Genomic DNA, 17,500 nt, shown 5'->3' on the forward strand with positions numbered 1-17,500 from the left:
CACGTACTCACACATATATGTATGTAATACATATAAATACATTACACATACATACATACAATACATACATACATATATATATATATATATATATATATATATATATATATATATTATATATATATAATAATATAATATATAAACATTTTGTATAATTATATGTACATAGAATATACATACATACATCCATATTTCACGAAAATAACTACTAAAAGCCACGATCATACAACTGGAAATACGTATCTTATTTATTTTTATAAAATCTACAAATAAAATGACGGCCAAACTAGTGTCTTTCTTTGTCTCCCCCCCCCCCATGGATGGATGGAAGGAGTCGGGGTAGGGGTTTGGGGGAGGGCGGAAATGAGGAGAGAGAGAGAAAAAAAATCAGCCACTCATTCTCACTGTCTCGACACCTCAGCGGTAGGTCCTTCATTCGGTAAGTCCTGCATTCGGTAGGTCCTTCATTCGGTAAGTCCTGCATTCGGTAGGTCCTTCATTCGGTAGGTCCTTCATTTGGTAGGTCCTTAATTAGGTAGGTCCTTCATTCGGTAGGTCCTGCATTCGGTAGGTCCTGTATTCGGTAGGTCCTTCATTCGGTAAGTCCTGCATTCGGTAGGTCCTGTATTCGGTAGGTCCTGCATTCGGTAAGTCCTGCATTCGGTAGGTCCTGTATTCGGTAGGTCCTTCATTCGGTAGGTCCTTCATTTGGTAGGTCCTTAATTAGGTAGGCCCTTCATTCGGTAAGTCTTTCAATCCGTAGGTCCTTAATTCAGTAAGTCCTTCATTCGGTAGGTCCTTCATTCGGTAGGGCCTTCATTCGGTAAGTCCTTCCTCCAGTAGGTCCTCCGTTAATTAATTAAGAGGCCGCCAAGCGTGAAGGAGATCCAGAGAATAATAATGAAGTTGGCGCCAGAGATGAACCCTGTCTTCTCATTTACCGCATTTTTAAAATGAGAGATTAACTCGTTGTCATTTCAGACATCTCGTCTCTAGAGGTTTTCGTGGCCTCGTCAGATCTCGACGCTGATAAACGCTTCAATGTCACTGGTATGGAGAGGGAAGATCCCTGGAGTTTGAGGGAGAAAAAAAAATAGGTAAAAAATGCGCATAAGTTTCTTCGGCGCAATCAAGTTATCAGACCAGCGCATAATCAAGACCACAAAAAATAGATCCATCTTTCGGTGGTCTCAGTATATGTATGAGCCGTACCCATGAAACTTCAACCACGGCACGGTGGTGGTCTATCCTATACCGTTGCCAGACGCACGATTATGGCTAACTTTAACCTTAAATGAAATAAAAACTACGGTGGCTAGAGGGCTGCAATTTGGTATGTTTGATGATTGGAGGGTGGATGATCAACATACCAATTTGCAACCCTGGAGCCTCAGAGTTTTCAATATCTGTGGGCGGACAGAAACAGAAAAAGAGCGGACGGGCAGTCAAAGCCATCTCAATAGTTTCCTTTTACCGAAAACTAAAATAAAAATAAAAATGAAACAAAAAAGCCGAAAAAATTGCTGATAAAGTGTCCATCTTTTTTAGCTTCCTTCTTTTTCTTCTTCTTTTCAATGGATCTGGCAACCTATTGTCCCTTTTCTAGTACCTGCCCGAAGAAAACCACCTCCTGCCCGGCCCCCCCTAACCCCCCAAAAAAACCTATCCACAAGGAAATGAATTTCATTTAACCCCAGAGGCTACTCTACTTTGCAGACATGTTATCTTAGACGGGAAAGAAATAACTTATACAGTCCTTTGTCACTGATTGATATAAGAAATGTAACGTTGCAACGAACAGGATCCTCCTATATTACTGGTAATCTGTACGTATGAATAAAAAATTTCAGTATCTTTGAATATGGAATACCACATTGACTTTGGTAAAAGTTAAAGTTATGTTTTGACAGAGAAATTTTATAGAAACTTTAATTTCAAAAGGGATTTTATAACACATTTTATAAGTAAACTTTTATAGTATAGAACTTGATTCCATCAATTTCAGAACCTGAAACATTTTAGGTTAACATATCATAGCTTTCTTGCTTTTTGTCCATTATCATGCAAATATATGAATATATGAGACTAGCCAACAAGGCTAAGGTTACATACAAAATCTATTCTACTTTTGTGCATAATAAAGCTGGTATAAGAGACTAACCAGCATGTCTATTTTCTAGCTGAGCGAGAAGCATCCACGAGAATAGAAAGCTTGCACATGAGACTAAAAAGTGAAGAACTCTGCTCACAAGATGAAGGTGCACAATTCACTGATTACCGCCCAGTTTATCTTATCAATTACATGTGTCTGTCTGTTGATAAGAAAAGTCTATTTAATCGTTTCCTTATCTCTCAAATATTCATTGAGGAAAGATTAGACAGTCGCCGGTAGACTTATACCTGATAAGACCTTTCTCTCTCATCCTCGCCCTATCTAGACCTCTGGCAAAATTTGCGTTTATGCTGTTTATTCCCCCCCCCCCCCCTCTCTCTCTCTCTCTCTCTCTCTCATAGTTTTTCCACTCTGACAAAACTGTGCCAATAAAGACGTGACGAATTATCAAGAGTTACTCCCACAACCTGACTACGTCATATACCAAGTCAAGTCAAGTATCTCTCTCTCTTCTCTCTCTCTCTCTCTCTCTCCTCTCTCCTCTCTCTCTCTCTGCGCCGACCTTGTCTTAAGTGTCTCTCCACACATGCTTAATGACCCAGTGCCATGTGAAAGGTAGTGAGTCAATCTGTGTGTAATTTATATAATACCTTGAATGTCTTTTCACATCTGTTTAGTAACAGTAGGCTAAAGATTAAACACTCCTAAGAATTTGAGTTGTTGTGGGGTTTGTTGGTGTGTGGTGGGTTGTGGTGGTGTGTGTGTGTGTGTGTGTGTGTGTGGTGTGCCGTAACTCGCACTCCGCCCCCACCTCTCTCTCTCTCTCTCTCTCCTCTCTCTCTCTCTCTCTCTCTCAGTGAGAATTGTTTTTAACTTTTTTTCCATATTTCTAATAGAAGTGTCTAGACAATTTTTGGTGTTTAAATTATTTTGTTATGAACTCTCTCTCTCTCTCTCTTTCGGATTCGTCGTTCAGACCGCGCTCTCTCTCCTCTCCCTTTCTTCTCCTTTATCTCCCTCCCTCTCTTCTTTCACATTATCCATGAGTCTTATCTTATACTTTTTTGCCAAAGACAGCAGATATATTCGTGGACGAAGAGAGAGAGAGAGAGAGAGAGAGAGAGAGAGAGAGAGAGAGAGAGAGAGAGAGAGAGAGTTGGGGGAGGGATGTAGGGTGAGTGTGACACTCGATTTTTCACTTATTTGCCTTCCCATTTTGCCAAAGGCTTCACGGATCATTGAACACCCGTATGGAGAGAGAGAGAGAGAGAGAGAGAGAGAGAGAGAGAGGAACCACCACTCGTAGGACCTAACCAAACAAGGACTCAAAACTTGAACTTACTTCGCTGTACGTGTTCCCCCTTCGTACGTTAAGGACACGGACATCAGGATTGCCGTCCGCAGCCTGAAGGATCTCCTTCACGACCTGAGGGTCCGTAGGATAGAGGCGCAAGAGGGTCCAGTTGCTGTAGTCCTTATACTCGGGATGTAGAGGGGGTCTCGGGGGGGAGTTCTCTAATCCTACGTGAGGATCCTGAGGATGCGTTGTGTCCAGTGACAGACAATTCGAGACTCGAGACCAGAGGATTATCAAACTAAACACCAAAACAGTGGCTCCATTTTTGGAAAAATCCATGTTTATCGTTTTTCAAAAGAATAATAAACGATATAGAATATTCGAATGGCGTCGGGGCACCCACCCCGCCCTTTCAGCCAGAGCGAGAATTCTACCAAAATTCGCGACCGGATTTTGATTTTCTCTTGCGATCCGGGTCCTCGGTTTTTTGTTTTCTCTACGATCCGTCCTCGGTTTTTGTTTTCTCTTGCGATCCGGGTCCTCGGTTTTTGTTTTTCTCTTGTGATCCAGGTGCTCCGTTTCTTTTTTCTTGTGACCCGGGTCCAATGGATTTTGTCTTTCTCTTGCGATCCAGAACCACCGGATTTTGTCTTTCTTTTATGATCTGGGTCCTCTGGTTTTTTTCTTGCGATCCAGAAACACCGGATTTTGTCTTTTTCTTACGATCAGGGTGCTCCGGTTTTTGTCTTTCTCTTGCAATCAGGGTCCTTGGATCTTGTTTTTTTCTTGCGATCCGGATCCAACGGATTTTGTCTTTCTCTTGTGATCCGGGTCCTTCAGTTATGTCTTTCTCTTACGATTCGAGTCCTTGGCTTTTGTTTTTCTCTTGCAATCCGGATCCAACGGATTTTGTCTTTCTCTTACGATCAGGGTTGGACCCGGTAAGTCAGTCGCAATATAATTCGCTACATGGGTCCTCTGGTTTTTGTCTTTCTCTTACAATCCGGATCCAACGGATTTTTTCTTACTCTTGCGATGTCCGGGGTTTTCCCCCTCCTGTTGGTTTTAATGGGCCTTTGGTCCTTTCTTATGAATCCCTGGGTCCTGGTTTTTTTTTTCCTCTTGTGATCTGGATCCAATGGATTTTGCCTTTTTCTTGCGATCCAGATCCTTCGGATTTTGTTTTTCTCTTGCGATCCAGATCCTTCGGATTTTGTTTTTCTCTTGCGATCCAGATCCTCCAGATTTTCTTTCTCTTACGCTCCGGGTCCTCCGGATTTTATCTTTCTCTTGCGATCCAGATCCTCTGGATTTTGTCTTTCTCTTACGCTCCGGGTCCTCTGGAATTTGTTTTTCTGTTACGATCCAGATCCTCCGGATTTTTCTTTCTCTTGCAATCCGGGTCCTCAGATTTTGTTATTCTCTTGCGATCCAGATCCTACGGATTGTGTCATTCTCTTACGCTCCGGGTCCTCCGGAATTTGTCTTTCTCTTGCGATCCGGATCCAACAGTTTTTGTATTTCTCTAGCTATCTGGGTCCTCCGGATTTTGCCTTTCTCTTACGACCGGGTCCTCGGATTTTGTCTTTCTCTTGCGATCCAGATCCACCGGATCTTTTAGTCAGTTTCTCACACGATCCGGCTCCTCTTCAAAACTGGACAGAGGCACCAACGCTCGAACAGTAAGAATTTTTATTTCTGTCACGATGCTGATCCTCTTGGAAATCGAACGGAGTCGCCACCACCGCCCGAACTATAAGAATTTCGGCTTCGGCACAGTACGCACACCTGCCGTCTGAGCTGCCCGGCGCTTAACTAGGTAGTTTTATACACGAATAAGGTTAGATCAGCCGCTGAGATAAACGTTCGTTTGTTCGTTTGTTCGCCGACAATTCTGTACACCTGATGATACTACGAAGCCACGTGGTGGGGAGAAAGAGAGAGAGAGAGAGAGAGTAGGAGCAAGTGTTCGCACATCCAGAAAGAATGATTGTTGTCGCTCCTAATGGCAGTAACGTATGACAACAATCGGCAATTATGTCCAAAACGTGAGAGAGAGAGAGAGAGAGAGAGAGAGAGAGAGAGAGAGAGAGAGAGAGAGAGAGAGAGAGAGAGAGAGAGAGAGAGAATTGTCGCATCACTTTGAATGGAAGCAGTTGCCTAAACTAGTTGTGAGGAAGAGAGAGAGAGAGAGAGGAGAGAGAGAGAGAGAGAGAGAGAGAGATAAAACCACCAGCAGTCATCGTTGACGAGAATGAAAATATTAAGCTCGTCAACTGATACGACAAAGGATCTGAAAACAGTAGGTAAATCCCTAATCCTACGAAACATAAATTTAATATCCTGGTGGATTAATTCTCACTTACATAATCCCTTCAGTGACGCGTATGGTATTTGTTAATGGTTGCCATGCACCTTTTAAAGATCGCTGGTGTGATCAGTATGATTTGTAACCTGTGGGGACATAATTCTCTCTCTCTCTCTCTCTCTCTCTCTCCGTGGTCTGAGATATATTATTTATTTTGTGGGAGTGATTACATGTTTGTAGGTACACCTACTAATGTACACGCTTACGCAATGGAGGTCAGAGAGAGAGAGAGAGAGAGAGAGAGAGAGAGAGAGAGAGAGAGAGAGAAACATGGCTGTTCTCAACCGTAATAATGCTATTTGTTAATACTCGTAAACAACAAAATGCTATCGCCTGATAAACTTATCTATTTTATTGCTAGCTTGAAAAAAATATCCCCGAAGGGAAAAAAATAATCTTGTGTTTATTGTAGCATGGAAAAACAGCAAGAGTTCCTTATTTTATGACTTGCTCGGCACAGGAAATGTAGTTGTTCCTGAGGGACTTTGTCTGTTCAGCAAAAGGAATTTGGTTACGTGCGGAAAAGAAGGATTTACCATCAGAAGTATACAGATTCTTACTCTACAGATTCTAAGTCTACAGATTCTCGATGCTCAGCAATAAAAACCTACTTGACGTCAAGTCGAAATACAGTATGTTTATCAGCTTAGTCTAGTCTTTTTTTTATCAGTGGATATAAACTTACACAGCATTACAAACTGTTGTTTCATACACGAAGTGTAGCTGTTTTTACGTTTCTGCTACACAATTTAGTTGTTTAGCAGTGAGAATAATGTTATTTAATAATGGAAATACAGTTGTTGATAAAGGAAACTTATCTATTTATCTGTGTAAGTTTAGAAAAAGAAGTTAAGTATATCTTTGTTTAACCAGACCACTGCACTGAGCTGATGAACAGCACTCCTAAGGCTGGCCAGAAGGATTAGTTATTTCTGCGTGGCTAGGAACCAACTGGTTACCTAGCAACGGGACCTACAGCTTATAGTGGGATTCGAACCACATTGTATCGAGAAATGAATTTCTAATCACCAAAAACTAATTCCTCTGATTCCACGGTGGCAGAGCTGGGAATCGAACACACGACTACCGAATCGGTAGGCGAGCACGTAAACTGCTCGTCCAAGGAGGAACTATGCGTAAGCTGTGAAATTCCGAAGATACCTGAGGTGGCGTTATAACGACAGAATAAACATCCATATGTTCTTTATTTAGTTCATGACTGAGGGGAAAAAATGAAGGAAAACCGAGGCATGAATAAAATTCCAAAGTTAGATAGCTGCAGTAAGGGAGAATCAGTCCAAATCTATGATTAGAGCAAAAGGTAAGGAGACAGAATGTTCAATAATGAGACCTGTCTTACCTGGGTAGACAAAAGTCCTTCTAATTCATTTACTGCAGAATGGAGAACATAAAGGAGGACCTGCCAAGTGACCCCGGGTCCTAGTACGTTGGACCCTGCCCAGTTCACCCGGGTCTGAAATTCGGCTAAGATGGAAGAGGACAAACCACTTGACAAACAACCTCCCCCTTGTTTGTCTTGGGCATACAAGTCAAGTCTGGCTGAAGACAAATTGACCTAAGATGGATCGCCTCTCGAGAACACTTACAAGATAAACAAACCTGAAAACGAACCTCGTGAGTGTGAACCTCTGCTCATAAGAGACACCGAGAAGGGTTAACAACGGCTTTGTCAGCGAGATCGGTCGATATTTTCGCTCACGGTTCGCTGTGGGCATGGAGAATACCAACACTCTTGCGCAAGCCGATGCTTCGAAAATTGCTGCTATCAGAAACTTATTTTTTTTTTAAATGGTGTTTTTACGTTGCATGGAACCAGTGGTTATTCATCAACGGGACCAACGGCTTTACGTGACTTGCGAACCACGTCGAAAATGAACTTCTATCGCCAGAAATACACGTCTCTCACACCTCAATGGAATGCCCGAGAATCGAACTCGTGGCCACAAAGGTGGCAGCCCAACACCATACCGACCACGCCACTGAGGCGCTAGAAGCTTGGTGTAAGCAGGTACTACGTAAGCAGATGCACTGAGACTTACAACAGATCTCAGATGCCTGGTGTGATAGAGAATGGGTCACAATAAGACAGGAGAAACCATCAGAGCGAATAAGTGTGATTGCTAATACCCGGCTTCATTTCAATCAGAACTTGGCATGGAGAATTTTTTTTTACAACAGTGCAAATGATCAGTAACAAATAGAAAATAAAATATTATGGTCAATAAATATTAACAATCTAAATAAGAAGTAATATCAAAATTAGTAAAGAAACAAAGGAGTATTGACTGAATTAAAACAAAGGAAAGAAACTCTGGACTTGACTGGTCAACCTTGGTAATTGACTTGTCAAGAGGTTTTCAAGCGGCTATTATTATTATTATTATTATTATTATTATTATTATTATTACTAGCAAACATATGTATATAGAAATCATGTATGGAAATTCGTAAAGTAACTAAGTCTAAGGGCGCAACCACCCTCATTTCAGGGGCAGAACCAGCTCCGCTTCAGGGAATCCCTTCTCACCCCTACCCCCTTCGAAGGGGGGAGGGGGAGGTAGGATGAAACTCCATTATAAACCATCATAGGGGCCCCCAATATAACCATGCCAAGTTTCATGCCCATCGGACCAGCCCATTGGCCGTGATTGAATGACAGACGGACGGACAGACATTAATTAAGCCCACTATAGTAAGATGACTCAAAATGCACTAACTTAGATCATGAAAAACCTGAACGGCAGGTAATTTCTAAAACAAGCTCAACAGAATAGTACGTCCGTAAATAAAAATATGGAAGAGAAAATGGAAAAAAATAATAATTAAATACATAAACGTACATAAATGTACACGAGAATAAACGATAATTAAGCACGAAAATCGGGTAATGACGTACGGCGCTCCGTAATACCATTACAGCCTCTAAATCCTGAGAGCATCGTCATTAATAACGGGAGCGGAGTCATTAATCACAAGAACCAGGAGGACGAAGATTTCCGAGAGGAACGACGGAACAGCAAGAGAAATAATGAAAGGAAAGGAGAATAAGTGAAAAAAAAAAAAATAAGACGCGTAAAATTTATAAAACTCATAAAGTTATTTCTCTGGATTAGAACTGAAATTAAAACGTAAAATTTGGGCCAGAGCTCCACAGCTGGGACCAATGAGGGCACTCGGAGCTAGAAGGGAATATTGGCAGTAAAAATGCCTCGCAGTTGCACTATGAAGAAATTGTTAGGAGAGGGCGGAAAGGAAGATGGAAGAAAGAGAACACGCACGGAGGTACGGTAAAAGGAATGAAAGGGGCTGCAGCTAGGGGCCGAAGGGACGCCGCAAAGAACCTCAAGAAATGCCTACATTGCACTGCATGGGGTGCACTGAATGCATTACAAGAAAGCAAGATTAGGAACAAGTAAACAAGTACAACGAGAAGGGAAGTTACTAATACGGGATTATGACAAGATTTGGGCGATATAAAACCATTAGACAAATAAGAGAGCCGAAGGAAGAATGTTACCCACTTCAGATTACAAAGCAGATCCTGAATAACTTCAAAATTGCATGACTGAAATTATCTTACTCGAAATGAAAAGGACTGAGGATGAATTACCGTCATTCAGAATGGCGAGACTGAAGACGACTTCACTCCAAATTACGAGAGTGAAGATGGAATAAAAAAATTACGCCATTATAAAAGTCACTTCCAAGTTCAGGTGAACATAAATAAATGCAAAATTCCCATGACTTTTGCTGAATTAATCTCAAATTCACAATTTTGAAGGTAAACTGCCTCAAAATCATGAAACTGAATATAAATTTATTCAAAATCATAAGGAAAATACTCAAAATGCCACTAAAAAAACAGTCTATTCACAATCAAAAGAATGAAGACCAATTACTCCTTATTCAATGGATAAAAAATGACAATAAGAAATTCAGAAGATTTACGAAGACTGAAGTCAAATTACTCCATATTCAAAGGATAAAAAAATTAACAATCACAAAACTGAAAGTGAATTAGTTCAAAATTCACAATACCAAATTCTAAGAATTCCATATCACAAAATTAAAACGTTAACTCACCAAAGTAGGAAGTGAACACTAAACAAATAGCTGTCTCTGCGATTACTGTATGAGTGGACGAACGTACAATACAAAAGATGAAAAAAAACACCATTAAAAAGAATTATGACAGCCAGCTGAGACTAATGTCTCCGGAATCAAAAAGCTCTTGCAAAGTGTAGCTTAATCCACCGCCATTATTTATAATAATGTGCATATATTTTCATACGGCAAGATAAGTGACACAAGAAGTAGTTCCAGAAGACTGTTGGGTCTAACTAGACCCAGGCTGACAACATACACATCTCTTGAGAAAGAGCCACAGATGGGACCTGAACGTACTCGAGTGCCGAGTAAAATACTATGTAAACACTTACAAGTAAACAAAGTTATAATACTCAGTTATCTTGTGGGTTTCTTTTTCCGTCTTCAGAAGAAAACTGAAAGAAGTTTTTGTATGGTTCAAGGGACCATTTGTTCATGTGTTTGGGTAGAGAGAGAGAGAGAGAGAGAGAGAGAGAGAGAGAGAGAGAGAGAGAGAGAGAGAGAGAGAGAATGCATCGACGTTCATGTTTCTATGAGAGAGAGAGAGAGGAAATCAAATTGCCCTCTCGTTAGTTATGGCAAAAACAGGAGAATGAGGATATTCACAACGAATTGAGAGAGAGAGAGAGAGAGAGAGAGAGAGAGAGAGAGAGAGAGAGAGAGAGAGAAATACTCTGGTCTGAAAAAAGGGCGAAAAATCATTGCAGGTTGTCTAGACATTTTGCAGAATCGCAGCGAGCCCAGTAATCGGAAATAGCGGGGGAAATAGTGAATTGAGCCCGAAAAGGTATGAACGATGGTTGGCGGACTCGAGGAAAAGGTGGAGCAGAGGGGAAAAAATAAAAACAGACGATGATAACTAAAACAGTGGTCGGCGGAATTGGGGGATAGGTGGGTGCAGAGGGGAGAGGGAGGGGAACAGAGAGACGATAACAGGTAAAAATATGATAGTTGGTGAAATCGAGGAAAAGGTGGAGCAGAGGGAGAAAAATATAATGAGAAAATGAGAAGACAACTTAAACGATCGTAAGCGAAATCGTGAGGGGAGGGAAAGAAATAGAAACGATAATAACTAAAACTGTGGTTGGAGGACTCGAGGAAAAGGTGGAGCAGATGGAAAAACAAAATGAAAAAAAAAGACAATAATAACTAAAAGCCAGTTTGGCCGATTCGGGGAAAAGGTGGAGTAAAAAAATAAATAAATAAATAAATAAAGACGATAACTAAAACATGGTTGGCCGGATCGGGCAAAAGGTGGAGCAGATGAAAAAAATATAGATAATAACTAAAACTCTGGTTGGCGGACTCAAGGAAAAGGTGGAGCAGAGGGGGAAAAAATGGAGACGGTAAGAGCTAATATGATCGAATTGAAAATAATAATAATATTCACTATTATTATCATAGATAAGAAAAGTCAAGGACATCAACTCGTCGATATAAGGGGGAAACGAAGCCAAGAAAGAGGTGTCGGTTAAGGGACATGAAATAAAATTACTAATATAAATAAAAAAACGAAAAAAAAAACCAACTACATACACAGAAGTAAACCTGTAACTTAATCATACAAACTGCGCCATTTCCAATATATATGTATAAAGCTGCACTGAACCTTATCGAAGCCAACACGAAAACGCTGCTGCCCCATTATTAATAATAATAAGGACAAGAATGCATATCGTGTAAATATTCGTAACTGTAATAAATAAATATCTTTGTGGACCATCAGTCACATCGAAAGGGTAACTCACGCGAACCACATAATTACCCGCCGTCCCCAAAAGGAACTCACGGAGGATTTATCGACAGCACCATCGGCACTGACATTTACAGAGCTGAGCGAGCTGGAAATAATATATAATACGAAATAATATAATGGGAAAAAGGAAAACAATAAGCATATAGGGAAAGACTGCGACGGATACCAAATCGCCCGTGTAATCGCAGACTTATGTTCGTTTTCCAGTCAGGAATCTCGACGCATTTGTTTCGACGTGTGTGTGTGTGTGTGTGTGTTTTAGGCGCCAGGGACTGTCTTTATTTTCTTTGGTTTTCGTGTTCCTTCTGAAACATTCAAAAGGGCGTTTGTAACCCAAAGGCCGACGGAACGGGTATCCTATTTCCTTCTGAACCAAGGTTTTACGTAAACCAAAAGGAAGAACTAAAATGGAAAATTATCTTTATGTCGTCTTTACGTAACTTCTACCGTAAACATTTAGTCTGAAAAGAAACAATATAGCTGACGCTTTCAGATACACTCAGCTCTTTTCATTCTACCAGTTTCTTCCCTGACTTTTGATATAAAATGAAAGGAATGACTTTCAAATGGAAGAACAAAACAGAACAACTTCTAACTGGAAAGGAAACAACAAAACAACGTTTTTGTTTTGAAAAACCAAATAGAACAACTCTTAACTTGAAAAACAAAACAGAACAACTTTTTGTTGTGTAGAACAAAACATAACTTACTGTTTTGAAAAACAAAACAGAACAACTTTTTTCTTTTGAAAAACAATGTAGAACCACTTTTCACTGAAAAACATCACAGAGCAACTTCTAACTGGAAAAACAAAACCGAGAACAACTTCTAATTGGAAAACAAAGCAGAGAGCAAGTTCTAACTGGAAAAACAAAACAAAACAACATTTTGTTTCGAAAAACAAAATAGAACAACTTTTCACTTAAAAAACTAAAAACTTGTTATTGGAAGAACAAAATAGAACAACCTTCTGTTTTGAAAAACGAAATAGAATAACTTTTAAATTGGAAAACAAAACAGAACAACTTTTAACCTCCCATTTTCACGCATCAAAACCTGTCAAGTTGTTCCATTTTGTTTTTCAAAACAAAAAAATTGTTCTGTTGAGTTTTTCCAGATAGAAGTTGTTCTACTTTGTTTTTCAAAAAAAAAAAATGTTCTGTTGAGTTTTTCCAGTTAAAAGTTGTTCTACTTTATTTTCAAAACAAAAAAATGCTCTTTTTGGTTTTCCAGATAGAAGTTGTTCTACTTAATTTCAAAAAATTGTTCTGTTTTTGTTTTTCCCGTTAGAAGTTGTTCTACTCTATTTTTCAAAACAAAAAGTTCTTATGTTGTGTTTTTCCAGTTGGAAGTTGTTCTATTTTGTTTTTTCAAGTTGAAAGCCATTCTATATATATATTTTTTTTATAAAAAAAAAGAAGTCAGAGGAAACTGATAGAATAAGAATGGCGTTAATATATTTGAAAACGTCAGCAATATTGTCTGCCTTCAAGCAAATAGTAAAGGCGGCATAATGGCAACTTTCTATTCTAATTCTTCATTTTGGTTTACGTAAAGCTTTGTGACCTCTACTCTTCTCCTTCGACTTTTAGACGCGTTATCCGGTTGGGGAATTGGGGGGGGGCGGGGCGGGGCGGGGGGCGGGGGCGGGGGGTGGGGGGGAAGCCGTTCATCTTCCATTTTTCATACAACGCGAATCCTCGAGGGTGATTTACTCGCAATTAAACCTTCCCTTTTTCTAAGCAGCATGACCTGAGGGTGACTTATACGTACGTAGTTAATCCCTCTTTGTGAACGATATTAAACTTGTGAACGATATTAAACGGTATCGCGTCTCACGGGTAATTAATGAGTATTTACGCTTCGTTCTTTGATGAACGAAAAGGCTTAAAGCAGATTAGACATTATTAAAAAAAATATTACGAAAACGATGGGATTTGGTGATGTAATTTTCCTGTTGAAATCAAATACACTCTGTTCTTCATTGCTTACGCAACTGATGAGATCATTATGGAATCAGTGGATATATTTAGAAAACCATAAAATTTACTTTGATTTAGTAACTGAGCGAGATAATTTTGGAATCAGTGAATACATTCTGAAAATAATAAAATTTATTTTGATTTAGTAATTGAATGAGATCATTTTGGAATCGGAGAATAAATTCTGAAAATATATATTTTTTATTTATGAATTTCTAAGCTGTCAAGTCAAGCACTGAGGCACTTTCGACCAATCAGCGCTCAAGATAGTGAAATGAGGGAGTTGGAGCGGTTGGACAGCCAAAAAAAAAAAAAGCCAGAAAATAAGATATATGAATTACAAGATTCTCCAGATAAACAATCCAGAAAAACAAGAGAATAAATACAAGGAGCTAATAACGCTATTCAGCGCTCAAGACTGAAATTAGGGAGTTGGAGCGGTTGGACAAAAAAAAAAAAAAAAAAAAAAAAAAAAAAAAAAAAAAAGATAGATCAATTACAAGATTCTACAGATAAAAAAAGAGAATACATACAAGGAGCTAGTAACGCACTAAAAAAATGCACTACAAATTAACAGTTACAGTGATATTGGAAATTGTCAAAATTGAAGAAAGGGACCGGGAATGGAGGTAAAGTAAAGCAAGCAGCTATAGGGGCCGAAGGGACGCTGCAAAGAACCCTTTAGTAAAATGCCTACAGTGCACCACGTGAGGTACACAGACGGCGAAACCCCCCCCCCCCCACCCACCCCACCCCATACATTCGTACTGAAGCATAGATCCGATTAGGGTCAGCAAGATACGGAATTCAATTGACTCGAAAGATTACTCTGAGAGAGAGAGAGAGAGAGAGAGAGAGAGAGAGAGAGAGAGAGAGAGAGAGTAATTACAACTGCCATCTCCTTAGTATTAGAAAAAAAAAACACTTTTATGTATGTATGAGAGAGAGAGAGAGAGAGAGAGTACAATTGCCATCCCCTCAGTATTGAGAGAGAGAGAGAGAGAGAGAGAGAGAGAGAATTTCAACTCACTCCTCAAAATTCCTCCTAAATTTGACTTTTTCTTTTTTCTCTTTCTGACATTCTAAATTTTGCAAAAAAAAAAAAAAAAAAAAAAAAAAAAAACAAGGGTCAGAATTCAATACAAAATTCCGAAATCGGAAATAATCCTCTTGGGGTCCAATCTGAAATTGCAACAGCCAAACAGGGAGGATGGTCAACGCAATCTTTGGTTTTATTTGATAGCAAAACATTTTTATTTACTGTTCCTAAAAGTTACTTGCGAATAATAATAATATAATAATAATAATAATACTAATAAATAATAATAATAATAAAATAATAATTAATAATAATGAAATAATATTCTCTTCAAGTTTGTATTTCAATGGCAATGGCCTCTGTGGTGGAATTGTTCCATATAAATAGGTTTCATCTACCGAATAATAATAATAATAATAATAATAATAATAATAATAATAATAATAATAATAATAATAATAATAAATACAGACAACGAATTGCACGAAGACGAACTGAGAGACGATGCCACAGAAGACGACAGGGAGGATGAAGTATCAAACAACGACACACGAAGAAACACCGACGAAGTAACAGAGGAGGGACGGAATGGGTAGGAAAAAGATTAGCCACTTGGATGGCAGAATTAAGCGAGTTGATTATATATTGTTTTTCTATTTTCCTTACAATTCGCTTCTCAGGCTCAGCGATGTTTCTGAGTAACTGGCCAATATTCATATTGGGAATTTTCAAAAATTGTAAATGCTGAAGGAATCTTTTATTAGAACAGGATATCAGGTCCAGGTCAAGCAGGGGTCGTCGTCAGTGCCGGTATTATTCCGGCTGACGTTCTCCTCGATGATCTTTTTGAGGGCTTGTTCGTCCTCCTTGTACCTCCGGTGGAAGTGCACCCCTTGTAGAAAAGCTTGATGGGCTCTGCAACGTCGGGGCGGGGTTCCTGTGGTACCAGGCATCCATACTTTTCCTTATTGACTCATCAACAGCACGATTGGTGTGTCCGTTGTCGACGAGGACCTGGGCGGCGCGCTCCAACTCACTGTGTGTGTCATTCCAAGAGGAGCAGTGTAAGAGCGGGCTCCTGACGAGGGCGCTGATGGTGGAGCGCTTATACCTCTCAGGGCACTCACTCTCACCGTTCATGCACATTCCCAGGTTCGTCGGCTTCGTGTACACCCTCGACAACGGACACACCAATCGTGCTGTTGATGAGTCAATAAGGAAAAGTATGGATGCCTGGTACCACCAGGAACCCCGCCCCGACGTTGCAGAGACCCATCAAGCTTTTCTACAAGGGGGCACTTCCACCGGAGGTACAAGGAGACGAACAAGCCCTCAAAAAAGATCATCGAAGAGAACGTCAGCCCCGCCGACCCAGACGAAATATTAAAATAATTATTATATTATAAAACGAAGAAGACGAGCAGCCTGGTGATGAGAAACAACCCTCGGCGCCCCTGCAGGATCCCTTGAAGAAGACGAGTGTGGTTCTACCGTTACACATGCCCCGTCCGAGGATGCCTCGGCAAATACGTCGGTATGACCTCCATGCGTTTCTCCAAGCGAATCTCCTGCCATGCCAAGAAGGAGCCATATTCAACCACGCCAGGACTGTTCTAACAAAAGGATAAAAAGAAATGATATTATCCCTAATATCATAATAATAGATCAGACAACAGATCCCCGACGTCTGCGCCTCCTAGAAGCCCTTCATATAGGTAAGGAGAAAAAACCAAACTTGAATATAACTCAAGAAACGTTTCTCCTTCCCACCGCCGCCCGGAGAGCAGCGAGCGACCCCCCGACGATGCCAGATAATCAGGAGCCCCCACAGGATGATATGATTCCTGCTACAGACGGAATTCCTGACGTTCATCCCCAGGCACACCACTGTGGCGCTCGCACAAGAGAATCCCCGAGACCTTCGAGGCGAGATCCACGGCTTCGCCCAAGACCGGCCCGACCAATGAGAATGCAACTCTAGGTCCGTGCCGCTATAAATACCGTTCCGCAAACTTTCTTGCTACAGTCTCTTCAACCGACTCGTCCGAAGATGACCTACGAGAAGGTCGAAACGTTACGTAATACCAGCTATACCAGCACCAACACCAGCCCTTAATCCAAAGACGACCCTGGCCCGAACTGAACTACGCTTACGGAATAATACCGGCACTGACGACGACCCCTGCTTGACCTGGACCTGATATCCTGTTCTAATAAAAGATTCCTTCAGCATTTACAATTTTTGAAAATTCCCAATATGAATATTGGCCAGTTACTCAGAAACATCGCTGAGCCTGAGAAGCGAATTGTTAGGAAAATAGAAAAAACAATATATAAAATCAACTCGCTTAATTCTGCCATCCTTTTTAACAGAATAATAATAATAATAATGTTATTGTTGTTATTTGGCACAATTATATATATTATTGAGGTACAATTGTGTATTATTACTGAAGTTTTACTGCTGCTCTTAAGGTTGGTTTTATAATACTTTTTTACCAGTGAACTTTGTAGTTTATTTTGTTATTTAAAGAATTTCATATGTACTGTATTATTGTGATATGGTTTCTGTAGCGGTGTGTTGTCTGAAACCTTGGACTTCATTGTAAAAATTCAAAATATATTAATAATGATAAATCAGGCTGAGGTACTTTTGAGTATTTTAACTGGTAGATCTAGGTAATAACTCCACGTCGGGTATTTCCTTGAAAATTACAGTTTCCTACAGTATTTGGGTTTCTTATTAAGAATCTACCGTTACGTTTTGGGGGTCAACTGTAATTAACCCCCAGAGGCTATAGTAGATTCACATCAACC

The 17,500-nt window shown here is 40.1% G+C and overlaps 1 protein-coding gene across 3 annotated transcripts in view; it reads right to left on the minus strand.

The window, feature by feature from the left end:
• Window positions 1-17,500, minus strand: part of LOC135195503 (carboxypeptidase B-like) — a 403,889-nt gene that overhangs the window by 54,061 nt on the left and 332,328 nt on the right. The window contains exon 1 of one of the 3 annotated variants that reach the window (XM_064221725.1): window positions 3,456-3,902. The exons of the other annotated variants lie outside the window; for them this stretch is intronic. Coding sequence (XP_064077795.1) covers window positions 3,456-3,749 — 294 coding nt within the window. The 5' untranslated portion in view covers window positions 3,750-3,902. Of the gene's footprint in view, window positions 1-3,455; window positions 3,903-17,500 lie in introns of those variants that run through there. 3 annotated transcript variants of the gene reach the window in all.

The sequence above is a fragment of the Macrobrachium nipponense genome, chromosome 16 (assembly GCF_015104395.2).
Source record: "Macrobrachium nipponense isolate FS-2020 chromosome 16, ASM1510439v2, whole genome shotgun sequence".
In the NCBI taxonomy this organism is placed as follows: Eukaryota; Metazoa; Arthropoda; class Malacostraca; order Decapoda; family Palaemonidae; genus Macrobrachium; species Macrobrachium nipponense.